At 46.1% G+C, this 17,624-nt stretch overlaps 1 protein-coding gene across 1 annotated transcript in view; it reads left to right on the top strand.

The window, feature by feature from the left end:
- The window catches only part of LAMA1 (laminin subunit alpha 1), a 159,848-nt gene that overhangs the window by 78,965 nt on the left and 63,259 nt on the right, over nt 1-17,624 (top strand). Inside the window, exons 16-26 of the mRNA XM_032654047.1 lie at nt 97-207; nt 4,319-4,446; nt 5,932-6,018; nt 6,687-6,898; nt 11,674-11,780; nt 12,096-12,276; nt 12,910-13,046; nt 13,746-13,982; nt 14,983-15,126; nt 15,985-16,164; nt 17,066-17,251. Of these exons, the coding sequence (XP_032509938.1) occupies nt 97-207; nt 4,319-4,446; nt 5,932-6,018; nt 6,687-6,898; nt 11,674-11,780; nt 12,096-12,276; nt 12,910-13,046; nt 13,746-13,982; nt 14,983-15,126; nt 15,985-16,164; nt 17,066-17,251 (1,710 nt within the window). The remainder of the gene's footprint in view (nt 1-96; nt 208-4,318; nt 4,447-5,931; nt 6,019-6,686; nt 6,899-11,673; nt 11,781-12,095; nt 12,277-12,909; nt 13,047-13,745; nt 13,983-14,982; nt 15,127-15,984; nt 16,165-17,065; nt 17,252-17,624) is intronic.

Raw genomic sequence — 17,624 nt, 5'->3', positions numbered from 1 at the left:
TGAGCGGTTTATGATTCTAACGTACTGGGAGGAAGATGATTTGCGTTTTGTGTAAATTTGCCTTCACCTGGACAGTCACCCGTCCTTCTTTTGCAGTCCTGTCTCCCTGGCTATTACCGCGTGGATGGAATACTCTTTGGAGGAATCTGTCAGCCCTGTGAATGCCACGGCCATGCAGCTGAGTGTGACGTTCATGGCATTTGCTTTGTGAGTCTGGCTGAGACCTTGAGTGCATGCCCTCCTCCCACCCTGAAACCCTCACTGTACAGAAGTGATTAAAAAAGAAGCTTCCTCCACAGGGAATATCCCTGCCCTTGTGGACCCCAGAGGAAATCTGCAGGTTTAAGTTTAAGTCATAAAATGTTTCCTGCTTTTTTCCTTCTTTTTTTTGTGAAGAAAAGTTGCTTTGGTGATAGCAGAAAAAAGATGTATGATTTTCACTGCAGGTTTTTTATTAGAACAATAAGTAATGATTTACTTTGCAAGATTAAAAAGCAATATAAAGGGAGAAAACGACCACTGATTAAATAAAAAGGATCAGATCTTTTAAACGCAAGTGCTAGTAGATTTTAACATTATATTACATAGTATATCGTAAGAGGAATAATAAAAATTTCTAATAATCTCACTTATCTGTATAATATATAATGCTTCATAGATGTTAGTTCAGATAAACTCTGCAAACAAGTACCTCTTTCATGCAGTTGGAGTTGAAATAGGGCTTAGCAAATATGTAGTTAATCTTGAGAATGAACTTTGGGGCAGATACAGGGCAAGACTTGTTTTTTAACTTCAGTCAGGAATTCTTTTAGGCTCTTATGCCTGGGAGCCAGGCCACACTCCTGGGTTCTAATGGATTCACTGCTCAGAGATGGAGTGAATGCATATGGTAATCAGCTGAACCCTATTCACTGCACAGGGAGAGGATCATGCTTTTTCCAAAAGAGCTTGATTGAGTCACAGGGTTAGGAAAAATTAACGATCAGACCCATGGGGAAGATATCGGCATGATGCCGCTGATTGCTTTTTCTCTCTAGAGCCTAATTTTTCTTTTTCTCTGCAAGTACAGCTTTTGTTTTGTTTAGTTCTTTGTCATTGTCTTTGTTCTGTAAGTGAAGCGTCTGTAGGATGGTGTGGAATGATGTTTGCACGCATACGCAGTCCCTCCAGAATGAGTTCCTCAGGTGCAACTTCCCACAAGGAGGGAGGTCGCTGCTTTTTTTTTTTTTTTTTTTTTTAATTATTTGGCTGCATTGGGTCTTCGTTGCTGCGCGCGGGCTTTCTCTAGTTGCGGCGAGCGGTGGCTACTCTTAGTTGCAGTGCATGGGCCTCTCATTGTGGTGGCTTCTCTTACTGCAGAGCATGGACTCTACATGCTTGGGCTTCAGTAGTTGTGACATGGGGGCTCAGTAGTTGTGGCGCACGGACTTAGTTGCTCTGCGGCACGTAGGATCTTCCCGGACCAGGGATCGAACCCGTGTACCCTGCATTGGCAGGCAGATTCTTAACCACTGCACCACCAGGGAAGTCCTGGTCACTGCTTTTTTAAAACCTCTCTCCCCCTGCCATTTGGGTTTGGAGGCCTCTGCCAGCACTTGGGGGTGGTCAGCAGGTCGTGGTTGTACCACCTATGGCTTTAGTGACAGGCAGGCTGGAAGATTTGCACATGCTTCTGTTAATATATATTTCCAAAAATATATTCTCCTATGAAAGTGAAGATGCTAAATAGCCTTAAAGCTCTAAGTATAGAAAATAGTAATAATTTTTATAGTTTAAATTTTTTTAAGGAATAATTTCAGATTTACAGAAAGGTTAGAAAAATAGGATAGAGGGTTCCCGTGTGAGCATCGCCCTGTTTCCCCGGATGCTCATCTTACACAATCTGTATGGTTATCAAAACTCAGAAATTAACATGGCACAGTCCCATCAACTAAATGTCACATTCCATTCGGGTTTCATCCTTTTCCTTTCCAGCATCATACCTACCGTCCCATACTGCATTTAGTGGCTTTGCCTCCTTCAGGCTGTGACAGTTCCTGGTTTTCAGGACTAGGGCACGTTTGAGATCTTTGGACCTTCTGTGGACTGTCCCTCCGCTGGAGCTGGTCCACTTTCTCGTGATGAGCTTGAGGTTATCCATTTTTGGTGAGAGGACCTTGAGGTGACGTTCCCTCCCAGTGTGTGCTGTCAGGGTCTGTGATGCCACTGGCTTCTTCTGGGGGGATGTTAATTAGCCTGGGTCACTCGGATAAGGGGGTCTCTGTCAGGTTTTTCTGCTGTAAAATTATTATTTTTCCTTTTTTAAGTAATTAAAGGAGAAAAGTAATAAAAATTTAGATTGGAATACAGGGAAATATAAAAGCTTGGTAAGATCACTTGTCTGTTTAATCTACTTTGCTTTTTAAATTCTATTTTAAAAAGAAACCTTTAATTCTTCCTTTTGCATAGCTGTAACTAGCCCCTGGCCTTGTATATAGTTATCTAGATTCTAGGGGTTGACTCCTTATATACATTTTATTAGAGAGAGGTTTCCAGTTGTTCTTAGTGCTCCTATTCTTGTTTTTTTTTTAAAGACTATTTTTAGAGTAGTTTTAGGTTTACAGTGAAGTTGAGAAGAAGGTATAGAGATTTCCAGTCTACCCACTGTGGGCACCCATGCTCATACACCCCCATTATCAACATCCCCCCCAGAGTCGTGCATTTGTTACAATTAGTGACCCCACGCTGACACATCACAGCCACCCAAAGTCCATAGTTTACCTGTGTCCTTATTCTTTTCTCTGAGCTCTCTCTGCTCTTACTCCAAGGAGAAATAAATTTCTTTTCTTTGGAAAGACAGGGGCATAAAATGCAGTTGTGCATGTCTTAGGCCCTCCTGGTTTTCCTTTTCCAATCAAGAGAAGATGTGCTCGCTCCCCAAGGAGATGAGCATTCCTATCCCTTCATGTTCCAGATCCACCAACAGGGATCATCACTTAAAGGGGTGTTGGCGCCCGCCTGAGAAAGCATTGAAACAGACCTTCAGCAGGTTTTTCAACAGAACTACATCGTAGTTTTCCCAAAGAGAAAGAAGACCCAGTCTGGCCCTTTGAGGAAAGAAGGCAAATCAGAGACATTTGCAGTTGAGCGTAATCGAATAGATTTTAACAAAACTAATTATTTTGCATAATTCTTTTAGCACAACCATGTAGCTCTTTACCAAGGCCGGTTGCATTTTGCGTAGATTTGGGTTAATGATCAAAACCAAGGTCATATGAGGGATGAAAAGCGCATGGGTGTCATCTGGAAGCTTTTTTAGAAACTCAAAATCGCAGACCTCCAGCATCAGAGTCAACATGTAACCCACATGATCTGTATACACATTCAAATTTGGAAGCTCTGTTCTGGGATAACCCTAAATAAAACTGGTGAAACCGTGATATAGAGGATGCAGCACAATTAAATTGAACAGATGGGAAAACTTTTATCAATCTCAGGAATGATAGAAAAGTATGTAGTTAACAACTGGAAATATTATTTGAATATTCAGATGAAAAATGTCCAGTAAGTGTGTGTAAAATGAGTGGCTTTAAGAGAAGGGATATAAAAGGACATGGAAGACCCCAAGGGAGAGGAAGTGAGAGGAGAGGGCCCACAGGCGGGGCTGGGGCTGGGAGTACGGGCAGGGGAGGGCAGAGGTTGTAGGAGAGCTCTGGGTGGCATCAGCACCAGGTGGGGGCAATAGGGAGACCAAGCCACGTGAGAAGAGGAGCCTGGAAGGAACGGGCAGATCAGGAGCCGCCCAGCGGCCCATCTCCCACACACCTCCTACACCTGACGTGGGGTAATTTCACTGTCTAAAGAGGTGTTTTAAATGAGGAAAAGAAATCTTTCGTACTTATTCATGTATTTACCGTTTCCGATGTTCTCCATGCCGTAGTATAAATTCAGGATTTCCTGGACTGTCTCCAAGGGGAAAGACATGCAGTTGCAGGACCCATCCCGCTGTCTCCCTTCCCTGCACATCCTGCACCTCCGCTGTCTGGGGTCTGAGAGCAGCTCTTTGATGTATTGTATTCCGTCCCTGCAGAGGGCAAGTCTGCTGCCAGTTACTCTGACACGGTTGGAAATGAAAGGTCTTATGCCTCCCGTTTACATAAATTAAAAATTTTTATCAGCAGATCTGGAAACAGGCAATCCTCCTCATATAAGAGAGTTTGGTGACTTGCTTTAGCGTTTTGCCTTTTTTCTTCACTTGGACTTCAAGTTGTTTGAAGATGAACCTGAGACTCCTTTAAGGAGACCTGAGCCGAGTCTTCTTTCCATGCGCGTGTCCTAGGCATGCCAGCACAACACCACCGGGGACCGCTGCGAGCGCTGCCTGCCCGGCTTCTACGGGCTGCCTTCCCGAGGGACCCCTGGGGACTGCCAGCCGTGTGCCTGCCCGCTCTCCACGGCCTCCAACAAGTAAGCCGGGCTCCTGCACCAGCGGGTCCTGCCCCGCGTGGCCTGGGTCTCCATCCAGACGTGCACTGAAATCTTCAGAGCAAGACCTGTGTGTGATGAGAGTGTTAATTTTGCCCTGGGGCAATTAGTTGGGATTAGAGATAGAGGAACAGATTCTCTCTTCTTTAAAAAAAACAAACAAAAAACTTTGATGTATTAAATTATGTAAGGCAAGTTGTGTGAAGGCAAGGACATTTGCATGGCCTTTTTTCCCCTTGGTCTAATGTTGGGCATCAGTTCCTTCACACGTATATGTTGTGCGCCTACCACTGGGCTAAGAGGCAGAGGAGATGCAGAGATGAATAAAACATGTTCCTGGGCTTCAGGAGTATTTGAGCTAATGACCAAAATATGTAAATAGGAGGCTCATTGAGAATGGGCTGAATTCATTTAGTTTAATTCAACGAATCTTTACTGAGCGCCTGGTATATGCTGGGCATCATGGTAGGTGTCCTGAGTATCAAACTCTTCCTCCGTGGCTGCCGATGCCATGGAATCCACACTGCGGTCACGAGGGCAGAGGAAGTGGGCCCACTGTGCAGAGGGAATCTGTGTGGGGCGATTCCCTGTGGGAGCTCTCCATCTGAGACTTGAAGGATGAGAGGGAGTTTGAAGGCAGTGGAGGAGAAGGGCCTGCTAGGTGGGAAGAAGTGGTGCCGCGGTCCGGCAGTGTGAGGGGCAGCTCGGTTTGCGGAGCTGCGGGTGGTCCCGGGGCCCAGAGCGCGAGGGAAGGCAGAGGACGGTTACAGTCAAGGCCTCGACCAACATGCTGGGGCTCGTGTGCCCCCAGGCCAGTGGTCTGAAAGCCTCTCTCACTGTTTACACTTTAGAACTCTCCCCCCATCCACGCCTAGAGGATTCTCCCATGGGGATTTTTATTTGGAACTCCAGTGTACAAAACAGCAATCAGGGCTGCTCTGGTGAAATCGTGGGGACCTCGCTATGGCCCCCAGGCCTCCCTTCGCGGTCCTCCCAAGAGCCAGGAATGGAGTGTGAAGGGACCTCGGGCTGCGTGGGGGCCTCGGGGGATGCTGGTTACACTCACTGAAGTGCGGAGCCCCTTGGCTCTGTCCTGTAAGCGGGCTCACTATTGGCCAGTGTGGGCAGCTCTAAGGCAGACAGCCCAGTACCGGGAACTCGAGGAGAGGAACTCTGTCTGAGCATCGGACCCGGCCTCCTGGAGGAGGGGACCACTGAGCTGGGCCTTGGGGGTGAGCCGGTGAACCCAGGCAGACGGGGAGAAGCGCAGTCCAGGCCGAGGGTCGAGCAGGGAGTGTCCAGTGCCCACGGGCGGGCTGCGTGGCCTGGGGCCTTGGGCTCTGGGTTAAGGAGTGAGCATGCAGTGAAAGTTTGTAAGGACAGGAGTGGTAGAAGCTAAGCATTTTAATATTTCGGAATTCTGCACCATCCACTGGAGAACTGCATTCATTTCTACTGCTTTGTCAGTTTCAGCCCCACCTGCCACCTCGACGGTGGAGATGAAGTGTTCTGTGACCAGTGCGCCCCGGGATACGCGGGGGATTGGTGCGAGAGGTACTCTGCTTCTCTTGACCGGTTTCCAAACATTTTTTTACTATAAATTCTATGTGTTTATTCTTAAGCGTGTGGTTAAGTGTGGCTTTAGAGCCTTTGGTATGTCATTATTATTCCATCGGATCACAGAGAAAAATCAGTCGATCGATTAAAAAATTAATGTTGGAAGTCCCTGGGGATTTTTTGATCTCCTTGAGCTAATCTCAGTTTTCATCAGTATCAATAGGAAACTGCCGGGAGTCAGTACTTCTGTGCATACATTTGAATGTCCCGTTACTCTGGATGATTCCATAAGCAAGGGGTGGTTTGATGTAATAGTTGTCTCTGGAGCCTGGAAGCCAGGGTTGTCTGTCCTGCGTGTACGTCTTGGTGCCAAGTCTGGCTGGACTCCGTGGGAGGTGACATCGCTCAGTGGTGGGATGCGGGTCGAATTGTCTGGGGCTGGAGCATGTTCCCGGGATATGTGGCTCCTTTTGGGTGCCCTCCCCGTGCCTCACAATGAGTGACGGGAATCTGTGAATGCCTGAACTCGAGCAGCATTCCTCTCACGGTAAATCTTCGGTAAAGAGTTGGTGTGGTTGATTAACTACTCAGAGAGTCCCTGGATGGTGGGGTAATGTCTACAGTAATCGCATTTGTTTGCATCCCTCTCTCAATCTTCTGTATAGATGTGCAGACGGTTACTTTGGAAACCCAACAGTGCCCGGAGATTCCTGTGTCCCTTGTAACTGCAGTGGCAATGTGGACCCCTTGGAGGCCAGGAGCTGTGATTCCGTCACCGGAGAATGCCTGAGATGCCTTGGGAACACCGATGGCCCCCACTGTGAGAGGTGTGCCTACGGGTTCTATGGGGACGCCGTGACTGCGAAAAACTGCCGCGGTGAGTGTGTGACCTGGCGGTCGGGTCCATTACTTATCACCCTGTGAAGTCTCCATCCATTTACTTACTTGCATCAAAAAGCGCTCGGCCCAGGAGGTCACTTGACCCGATCTGCGCTGGGTTAGCTTGATCAGTTACTCCAAATGAAGGTCAGATGGCCTAGAAAGCATGTGCCCTTCCATTTCAGGAGAAAGTGGTCCTTCACAGAGTGTTGGCACTGCTCCCAGTGACCAAGGAGGTGAAGGAAGCCTGTCCCGTTTGTCAGGGAGATGCTACGGGCTTCGTGAGGCAGATGGGATTTCAGGACGTGGAATGGGAAATGGGGAGACCCTAGCCCCCAAAACTGGTGTGTCTCAGTAGTCTGCGCCTGAGTCACCAACCCCCACGTCGCTTGGCAGGGCTCTCTGCTTAGACCCTTGAAATTACATACCATGTAAAACCAGTTACTTAGAAAAGTAGATTTTCAGACTCCTAGAATGACAAACTTATAGCCTTAGGGCTGATAACAGCTCTCAGATTTTTTCACACAGTTCTTGAAAAAGGAATGAAAGAGTAAAAGTGACAATTATAAATTATTTTGATAATTTCCTATAAATGCTGGTCCTACTGTGCTGTTACAACGTGGAGACACAAGAGGGAGCTAGCGATCCAGAAAAGATGTTTTCCTAGGACCACGTCAAGAGATTGACAAGCTTTTGTTGCCCTGGGCCTCTGAACCCGACCTTCAGCACCTTGACTGGTTATCATAGGTAGATAATTATGATAACCAGTAATTGTATAAAGCTTCAAAGTTTATGGAGTGCTTTCACAATTCTCATGGCATTTGTTTTCATCCTTACTGCAAACCTTGATGATTAATTTCTTAGTTCATTTGTCATTTATTAAGTGTCTGTTACTTCCCAGGCACTATGCCAAATACTGTGATTGGAGTTGGAAATTTATTTAATCAGACTTGAACATCCCAAGTCTATTTGGGAGCTACACACGATGGTGTAGGAGAGAGGCACGTGTGTGGATTCAGGGCTTTAGAGTCTGACTAGTTTAGAGTCCAGGATTGGTCACCAACCAGCCCTGTGACATTAGGCAAATTTTATTAACCTCTCCTAGCAACTATTTCTTCATACATAAAATGGACATAATTATACGTATACAGTAAGGCCTTTTTGAAAAGTCAATGGGATGACAAATTTAAAGTTCTAGACAGTAAATAAATGGTAGCTATTACAATTGCTGGTAATAAGAGCAGTCATTTTTATTATTTTTCTGTATCAGTGCTGTCCAACAGAAATATGTCACACATGTAATTTAAAATTTCCTAGTAACCACCTTTTAAAAAGTAGAAACAGGTGAAGTACATTTTAATAATACATTTTATTTAACTCAGTATATAGAAAGTATTATTTTATCACGTAATCAAGTTTTCAAAGTATTAATAACTGTTTTCTTTCTTTTTAATACTGTCTTCAAAATTCAGTGTGTGGTTTTTTTTTTTTTTTGCGGTACGTGGGCCTCACACTGTTGTGGCCTCTCATTGCGGAGCACAGGCTCCGGACACGCAGGCCCAGCGGCCATGGCTCACAGGCCCAGCCACTCCGTGGCATGTGGGATCTTCCCGGACCGGGGCACGAACCCGTATCCCCTGCATCGGCAGGCGGACTCTCAACCACTGCACGACCAGGGAAGCCCCAGTGTGTGTTTTATGGCCCATCTCTATTAGGATGCTAAGTTTTCATCAGAAATATTTGATCTGTATTTAGATTACATAAAATTCAATGTTGAAGAAATGGATTCAGACACCCAAGTTGTTCAAACATATTTAAAAGTTTTCCATCATGTTTTCCTTTATGTGCATCCATGCTGACAAAGCTGCGTCAGCATTTTGCCACGGGGATAAAAGGGAAGATATAAAATAGAAGGTCTCAGGGATGAGTGGAGAGTGTGGGGGAGTGGGGGGGGGTCAGAACAGGTGGGATTTGGGTCTAGGTCCTCGTTGTTGGCCCAGGGAGCTGGACTGGTTATGGGCTGACCCTGCCTGGCTTTCTCTAGTTTCTGAGCATTTACACTTTTTATTCTTTTCCTATCTCCTTTTCCCCCCATTCCTAGCTTTGACGAGATGAATTCCTACAACTGTTTCTGAATATTTCACTAGAAATCCTTCCAGGTCTATAATAAGGGTCCTTCTTATGAACTTCCCAGAAGTCTCCACATGATAACATAATACCATATTTTATTAGGTGAACCCGGTAAAAATGCCAATGTTCAGTATTGCTGACATCAGCTTTGGTGTGATAGATGCAGTAGTGGCTGCGGACACAGTTGTCCAGGGCAGAGAGTGGTGTGGAGGGAGAAAGCCTCCTGGGCGCTAATACTAAAGAAACCTTGTGTGAAATAACTTAAGTAGGTATAATTTTTATATTGTGGGGTTCTTCTGAGAATTAAAATACCTGTAAAGGACCTGGCAGAAGGTAATTGCGAGATATTTCGAATTAGTATTATTTATAACATGAACAATTTTTATTAATAATTGCTATTATAATTGTTGCTATAGAGGGATAACTGCAAGTAACAGTGTGATCTCTGGCTAGTTACATCACCTTTCTAAGTGTTAGACTTCTCACCCCAAAACAGAAAATTATAGTACTTCCCTCGTATGTTTGTTATGAAGGTTCATTCATTTATTTCACTTATTGACTGTAACGTGGTGACACAAGCTGATGGGTGTGTGATAAATGTGATTTGTTATATTATCATCAATATTTGGTGATGATCATACTCGAAGTGAACTTGGAATATTCCCCAGAGGAAGGGTGGGGTTTGAGTGAGGCACAGAAAGGGAGGATCAGAGGGAAATACAAGAGAAAGAGGAAGGAAACGGAAGAGTTTCAAAGGGGTCCCAAAACCTTGGTAAGAGAGAGGTTCAAAAGGGAGAGAGGGGTGCATGGCCTGTCCCACCGAAAGATGTATCAGGACGGAGGCAGGATCTGCTCGCTGGATCTGCACCCGGGAGTCCTGGACATTTTAGGAGGAGCAGTTGTAGCAGCCCAGGGGCCAAGAATTGGGCTGGAAGATTGGGTGGTGTGAAGGGGGAGGGAGACGGGAGGGAGAGTAGGGGATGGAAACTCAGAGAGAGTTAAGGAGGCGGGGGAGATGGCGGGGTGTGAGTGAATGTGTGTGAGTGTGTGATGTTTTCCCTGGGAGACAGTTAAGAGTGGTGGGAGGCTGAGGACGGTTTTAAATACAGGCTGTGTTGTTATTTTGGTACAGCAAGGCCAGCAGATGAGGAGAGGACCACCGTCACAAAGGCAGTTTGTTACTCTGGAGGCCAGGTCAGGGGGGAGTCTGGGGCACAGGGGACACCCCACAGCATGGGGGTGGCTACACGGGGAAGCACCTAGGTTGGTCACGAGGGGAAGTGTGGGCAGGAGCCTTTATCTGCAGGAAGACAAGGGCGGGCAGGGTAAGCAGGTCTGGGACTGGCTAGTCTGAATCATTTCAGCTGGTCCCGGGGACCTAGGGACTGTGCCTCTTGTCTGATGCCAGGCCCTGGAGTGCTAGGACTGGTGGACAGTGGAATGTCAGGGCCCAAAGGAACCTGAGAGCCAGTGAGGAAGGCATGGGGTGTGGGCTCTGGATTGGATGGTTTGCATATGAAAGGTATTCCAGCAGGTGAGCTGTTTACAGTCTTTGGAAGTTGACTAGCCCTGGGTGTGTGGCTGTCTCTCCAGGGTCAGCAAGGCCCCAGAAGTCAAAGCGTCAGAAAAACAGAAAATAAAAGTTAAACTACAAGAATGGGCAGCACTGTGTGGTGCCCATGACACTTGACCAGCCTCCTACAAGAGCTGGTGAGCATCGATCCATGCACACAAGGGAAAAACTAGGGGAGAGAGGCCCAGTGACATGGCCATAGTCAGCCAAGGAAGCAGAATCCCACCTCCTTTCCTCTGGCCATCAGCCTTCTAATTTCCAGTGCCCACCCCTGTTCTGCCCCACAAAGGCTGCCACACAAAGTGTGCTAGGGCTTGAGATAATTCGTGACGTTTTTCTTAACGTGGTTATACCATAGGACGGAGAGTGTGCATTTTCCGAGCCCAAGCATTCATAAATGGTACACGTCCTGGGATATCTTGTCACTGAACATATTACAAATTTTAAATGAAGCACATATTGACAGCTGTGGTACGAAGTAAATGGTTCTTGGACCCGTTAAATTGAATCACTTTGAGAAGGGGGGGACTTTGTGGCTTTAAACATCAATATTCTGGCTGTAGATAAAACGGAAGCATCTGCCCAGAAGGTAAGAACCTCAAAGGACTCATGACTCAGAACACGGAAGTAGTTCATTAAGTTATGGTGTACAGTATTAGTTATCTAGGTCGTTATAACTGAGCTTTAAAATATTAAATATGTATGATTGGGATGAGCAAGTGGCTAAATTGATTTTGAAATCTTCTTCGCATGTTTTTAATGAAGATTGGTTGATATACATTGCTGGCTCACTTTAAAAATTTCAAAGAATTCATGAAATTGGTTAAGTTCGTTTGCCAATTATTGTCTTAACAGCTTCAAGTAATTTTTTTTCTCTGTGATGGTTCCTTTCACCAACCTTATTTTGGCTTACTCTTCAGAAAAACACTAAAATTTTCAAGTTACTGCAAAGCAATAATTTTGTTTTATGATTTGAAACAAGAATGTTAAAATTTCTCCTTTGGGGACTAAGGGATTTTATAACAGCCGTACCCAGAAATGGGCACAAATATGCCTTCTGTGTGTGTTAGCCTGTGAATGCCATGGCCAAGGCTCTCTTTCTGCTGCCTGCCATCCTGAGACTGGACTCTGTGACTGCAAACCACACGTGACCGGACAGCAGTGTAACCAGTGCCTGGTAAGACGCCTCCTGGTCATTACATACAATTAACGTGTGTGTCAGTGTTAATGTCTATAAATGATGCCTTAACTGCTTCAAATGAAATGGAATCCCGACCACCAGAAAGAGCAGGTTCCTGCAACATGGCTGGTGAGTGCTATGCGGCCCTACCTGGAGAGTATGTATTCGGTTTACAGAGACCAGTGGAATGATGTCAGGAACACTTTAGGAATCTATGACACATGCAGTTGTTGATTTGGGAAATGTTCTAGTAGATACTAGCCACCTACTAAAATGTATTTTGTCTTCCGTGGTTCTGCCCCTGTGAAACAGCACGGCTACTACGGGTTGGATACGGGGCTCGGGTGCCTGCCCTGTAACTGCAGTGCATCGGGCTCCCTGTCGGACGACTGCACGGAGGAAGGCCAGTGTCGCTGTGTCCCAGGTGTAGCTGGAGAGAGGTGTGACAGGTGTGCCCGCGGCTTCCATGCCTACCAGGACGGTGGCTGTACACGTAAGCTCCTGAACTCAGTGTTTGAGACTTCATTGTAATTCCCAGACTTTTCTTTGAGCTCTCCTTTGACTTCTGTCTAATTCTGTTAAGTTCCTATACATTTTTTTTTCTGAACGTGTAGGATTTCATACCTTTTTTCTATTTCCTGATCCCTATTCTGGGTAAGTCCACAAGCCTTGGTCAGGCTGTCCTAACTGTGTGAGCTTAGACTAATTACTTAACTTTACTTAGCTTTGGTCTCCTCATCTGTAAAATGGAGAAGTCGATTATTCTCTCCATCCAGGAGTTACCGTCAAGGTTGTGCTTAAAGTCCGTAGCATGGCGATTGGCAAACAAGTGCTCGGTAAGTGTTAACTCTCTGTTCTCCCCACCTGTGGAGGCCTTTCCCGGTCTTCTCTCTATTTCTCCCACTGTGCCCTATTCTCTCTCATCCAGGAGCAACTCTCCACAAGGAGGAGCATTCACCTCCCGTGAGACACGGCGGGGTGTTGGGGATCACAAGTTTTCTTTCAGGAACTAGAAGAGTGATTGAGATTATTTAACACAAGGGAAATAACTTGCAGCATCATCTCTGACCCCTTCGGTTGACCCGACGGTCCTGATCTGTAACAACACCCTGTGTCTCTGTTGTAGCCTGTGACTGCGCTCACACTCAGAACACCTGTGACCCGGAGTCAGGGGAGTGTGTCTGCCCGCCTCATACTCGAGGTGCGGCGTGCGAGGGGTGTGCAGACGGACACTGGGGCCACGACCCGGAGCTCGGATGCCAGGTGTGCACTATCACCTGCACATTTTCTCAACTGAGAATTACTTTGCTGTGTCGGGTTTCATTCTTCTTTTATCTATTCGCTTGATTTTAACCTGTTGAGTAGCTTGATGGTTTCTATTCAGAACTCAGTACCGATTGTAGGAGTCAAAGTGGAAGAAGCAGCATCCTTAAAATACAGTATTCGAAATTTTCTTCAAGAGTCTAGCTGTGGAATTGATGGTTAGAAGATCAAAAATTTATTTTGGTGCCCTTTAAATATATTCTGCAATATATGCTATCTTCCAGGAGAAAGACATAAATCACTTTATTGGGGGTGGGGGAGGTATGTCCGATCTTCAGCGGTTCTGTATTTCTGTGTTACTTTTGTCAGTTAAACTTAGACTTTGCATTTTGGAAACAGAGGGAGTGTTACTGGACTTCTAAAATAATTTTGCTGGACTGCTTTGTCTTATTAAGTAGATTGAATTTCAGGCCACGGTTGTGGCCCAGCTGCATGTGTCACAAAGGTTCACTAACGTCCAGCAGCATAAGTCCTGGCCTCTTGATGGCTTGTGGCAAAGTGAGTCCATATGGCAATAGTGAGAGCGATCCATTTGTTTGTGTAATCTCCCCACGTTTAGTGTTTTCCTGTAATCCCCGTATGTGTACATTATGAAAATATAAAAGCTGCCTTTTTATTTATTCAGTATTTTTCTTGCAGGCCTGCAACTGCAGTAGCACGGGGTCAGCCAGTCATCACTGTGATGTGCTCACTGGCCATTGCCAATGTAAGCCTGCATTTGGTGGACAGACCTGCCATCAGTGCTCCCTGGGGTACAGAGACTTTCCGGACTGTGTGGCCTGTGACTGCGACCTGAGAGGGACACTGGCCGACACCTGTGACCCGGAGCAGGGTCTCTGCAGCTGTGCCCCGGAGACCGGAACCTGCTCTTGCAAGGTACTAGCGCCCGGTTCCACTTCCTCCCTCCCTCCCACTCGCCATTCTGACTTCGGGGCTTTAACTATTTCAATAATCACTTGGGTTTTAGACGCTTCTCATAATGAGTTTGCACCACCTTCTGGGTCTGGGCTTAAATTCTGTGTATGCTCTTCTATAATGATGGATGATTCTTTAGAAGGAATTTGTACTGTTAATTACAAGTGTCAGATGATGGGACTGATTTGAAAAACACGCTGAGTTTTCTATCATGTGTTTCAGTTGGCTAAGTAGCCTATCTGTCTTGAATATACAGGTAAAATAGATAACACAGGGCTTCAGGAAGATTTGTGATTCTATACCTGGTAAGTAATTATTCTCTTGTGCGTGCTGGCCAGACTGGAGGACATTTGTGTTTATTATTTTCCCAGGAGGTTAGATTTCAACATCATACTTAACTCCGTGTATTTCCTTTCGTTTTCCCGTTGTGCTTTGTTATTAGAAGGTCCTTGGCCATCTTCTCTGTTCCTTTCCCAGGGTCTGAGAGATGGAATCCTGGTTGATTAGCGGTGGGGGAGGAGGAAGGGGAAACTCATGTGGCTGTGGGGTAACGGGAACATCAGTGGACGTGTGCTTGGTTCACCACATCTGTGGTAGCAGTTCTCACCACGGATGGTCAGCACAGGAGGACCTGCCCTAATAATTATCTGGCCCGTGGCTCTCCACCTGACTGGTCACTTGGGACCTCCAAGAGGATCCGGGCCCGCCCCTGGAGACTCACCAGGGAATCTGCATTTTCCAAAAGCTTCCAAGACGATTCTTATGACCAGCTGAGTTGGGGAATCACTGAGTCTGAGAGAACTGATTCTCAGAGAGGTTAAGGAACCAGCCTAAGGAGCAGCTAGTTAGCCATATTTGTTCATCCAAAGTTTTTTGTGTGTTTTTTTCCCATTTCTGCTTGTTCATAAACTGTGTCTCTTTTTTTCAGGTAAAAATGAGTCTGTCACTTTGCTCCCTTTAGGAAAATGTCATTGGCCCTCAATGCAGTGAGTGTCGAGCTGGCACCTTTGCTCTGGACGAGGCGGACCCTCGGGGGTGCACCCCATGCTTCTGCTTTGGGCTGTCACAGCTCTGCTCCGAGGCCGAGGGCTACGTGAGAATGCCGGTGGGTTACACACGCAGATAAATGTTCTGTTTGCAAGCCTCTACCCTTGGGAGTTGGGTGAGGGTGGGAAAGGCAGCCAAGTACTTACATTAAATTTTGCCCTTACTGCATCAGAAATTCTAGGAAGCTGATATGGGTTAGTCCAGAGTCAGAGGTCTGCTTCTGCTGTCCGGGAAGTAAATGGAGCAGGAACCAGGGCGTCAGTGTCGTTCTGTGCTAATCTGCCTGCAGCTTTAGTTGGAGTGAAGAGAAAACTCTCAGCAGTCTCCTTCATGTAATTGGACCTGGCCCAGTATAGGAAGAGTTTGACCCTAAATGCAGTGGTTTAAAGGCATTTTCAGTTCATTTTAATCCAGGTGTTTAAATTGAAAAGAAAAGTCTTTCTTATTCCTGTTTTCTTTTTTTTTTTTTTTTTTTTTTCTTTTTTTTTTTCTTTTTTGGCTGCATTGGGTCTTCGTTGCTGTGAGCAGGCTTTCTCTAGTTGTGGCGAGCGGGGGCTACTCTTCATTGTGGTGCACAGGCTTCTCGTTGCGGTGGCTTCTCTTGTTGCAGAGTGCGCACGGGCTCTAGGCACATGGGCTTCAGTAGTTGTGGCTTGTAGGCTCTAGAGCGCAGGCTCAGTAGTTGTGGCGCACGGGCTTAGTTGCTCCGTGGCATGTGGGATCTTCCCGGAGCAGGGCTCGAACCCATGTCCCCTGCATCAGCAGGTAGATTCTTAACCACTGCGCCACCAGGGAAGCCCTTATTCCTGTTTTAATAATGAAGCTGTCTCGTCTGAAACAGTGGAAGAATCTGATGGTCAAAGGTGCGGCGTTAATTCACATTCTAAAGTGGCTTTGTCCTCCCCTCCGTGACTAGGTAATGCTGGGCTCAGATCAGCCTCTTCTGCGTGTGGTTTCTCAGAGTAACCTCAAGGGTACGACTGAGGGGGTGTATTACCAGGCCCCTGATGTCCTCCTGGATGCCGTGACCGTCAGGCGGCATGTCCACACAGAGCCGTTTTACTGGCGGCTGCCCGGGCAATTTCAGGGAGACCAGGTGAGACGTGCACCCAGCCTCCAGCCATCCACATTTTCTGGGTGCACTTTGAAATCACAGTGGCCTGGGTTGGCCTATTGCTCACTGGAGTAGTTGTTAATTTCCTTTTCTAAGTGGGGATGGAAAAGTTTAACACTTGTAAAAATCCCCCAGATGAATGGCTCTTTAAATTCATCAATCTTGAAAGTCTTTTAAAGTTCAAAACATGTTCTTTTTCTTCTTAAAGCAGTCATTCGACAAACATTTATTGTTTTTACTAATAGAGGCTCAATGCAAACTTGGGTGCTATGGCCCGAGAGGGTCTTCTCAAGAAATGGGCACTCATTTTGGGGCGGGGGGGGGACAGAGACTTGAAGGCATCATATGCATCTTTGCTTATATAAATATAGTCTGTATGTGAATTCAGCCTGATTTTTAAAACTTGAAAATATGTGCTCTGATGGCTATACATAATTTTCAATTCAAAGGAGTGTGAAAGTAATTAGAATGACTGTTTTGTTACTTTGGAGCTTACCTTTGTTAGTATCATCAAGAGGAAACATTGGGAGGTGATGGCTGTGGCTGTGGCTTTGGTGATGGTGGTCCCATGGGTGTATACTTATCCCCAAACCCATCAACCTGTACACAATACATAAGTACAGCTTTTTACAGCCCATCACACCTTCATGATGCGGTTTTTAAAACTTTTGGAGGATCGCTTACTTAGGAACGATAGCCTAGGTCAATTTTACGATCCATAATTAAGTAGAATTAGAAGGAAACTCATATCAGACAACGTATTCCACCCACGTGATGTATTTTTAAGACACAAGATTTCTTTCAAATGGCAGCAGGCTTATGATAAAATAGTTCTAAACCAGTGCTATGCCAGAGAAGTAAACAACACTGTACTCTTCGACAGCTCATGGCCTACGGCAGCAAACTGCGGTACAGCGTGGCCTTCTATTCTTCCAGTGGGATCGGCACCTCCAACCTGGAGCCTCAGGTGCTCATCAAAGGAGGCCGGACCAGAAAGCAAGTCATCTATGTGGACGCGCCCGCCCCCAAGAATGGACTGAGACAAGAGCAGGAAGTGGGGATGAAAGAGGTGACCTAGCACTCTTTTAACGCAGGCCCCTCAGGCTGGGAACTCTGCTCTGCATGCAATGAAATCATGAAGCTGCTGTAATAAGAGAGTGAAGAAGAAGGCTGTGGGTCAAAATTCCAGTGGGTTTAGCAGAACTTCTACAGAGATTCAAATTTCACATTCTCAAGAAATGTATATTAGGCTTATGTTAATTTAGTGCAAATTGCATCTTAAATCCTTTATCGTGGTACACGAGTGTCAACCTGTTTGGATATGATGATCTGGAGTCTTTGCCCTTGAATTTGGAAAGTGTGGATTCCTTCCTCCAGCGGATGTTTACTGACTGACTGCGTGGCTAGCGCTGCCAGAGGTGATGTGAGGCCATTGATAAATG

Source organism: Phocoena sinus, chromosome 14 (assembly GCF_008692025.1).
Source record: "Phocoena sinus isolate mPhoSin1 chromosome 14, mPhoSin1.pri, whole genome shotgun sequence".
NCBI classification, from domain to species: domain Eukaryota; kingdom Metazoa; phylum Chordata; class Mammalia; order Artiodactyla; family Phocoenidae; genus Phocoena; species Phocoena sinus.
The sequence above is the reverse complement of the archived record's forward strand: the minus strand, read 5'-3'. Positions and strand labels throughout refer to the sequence as shown.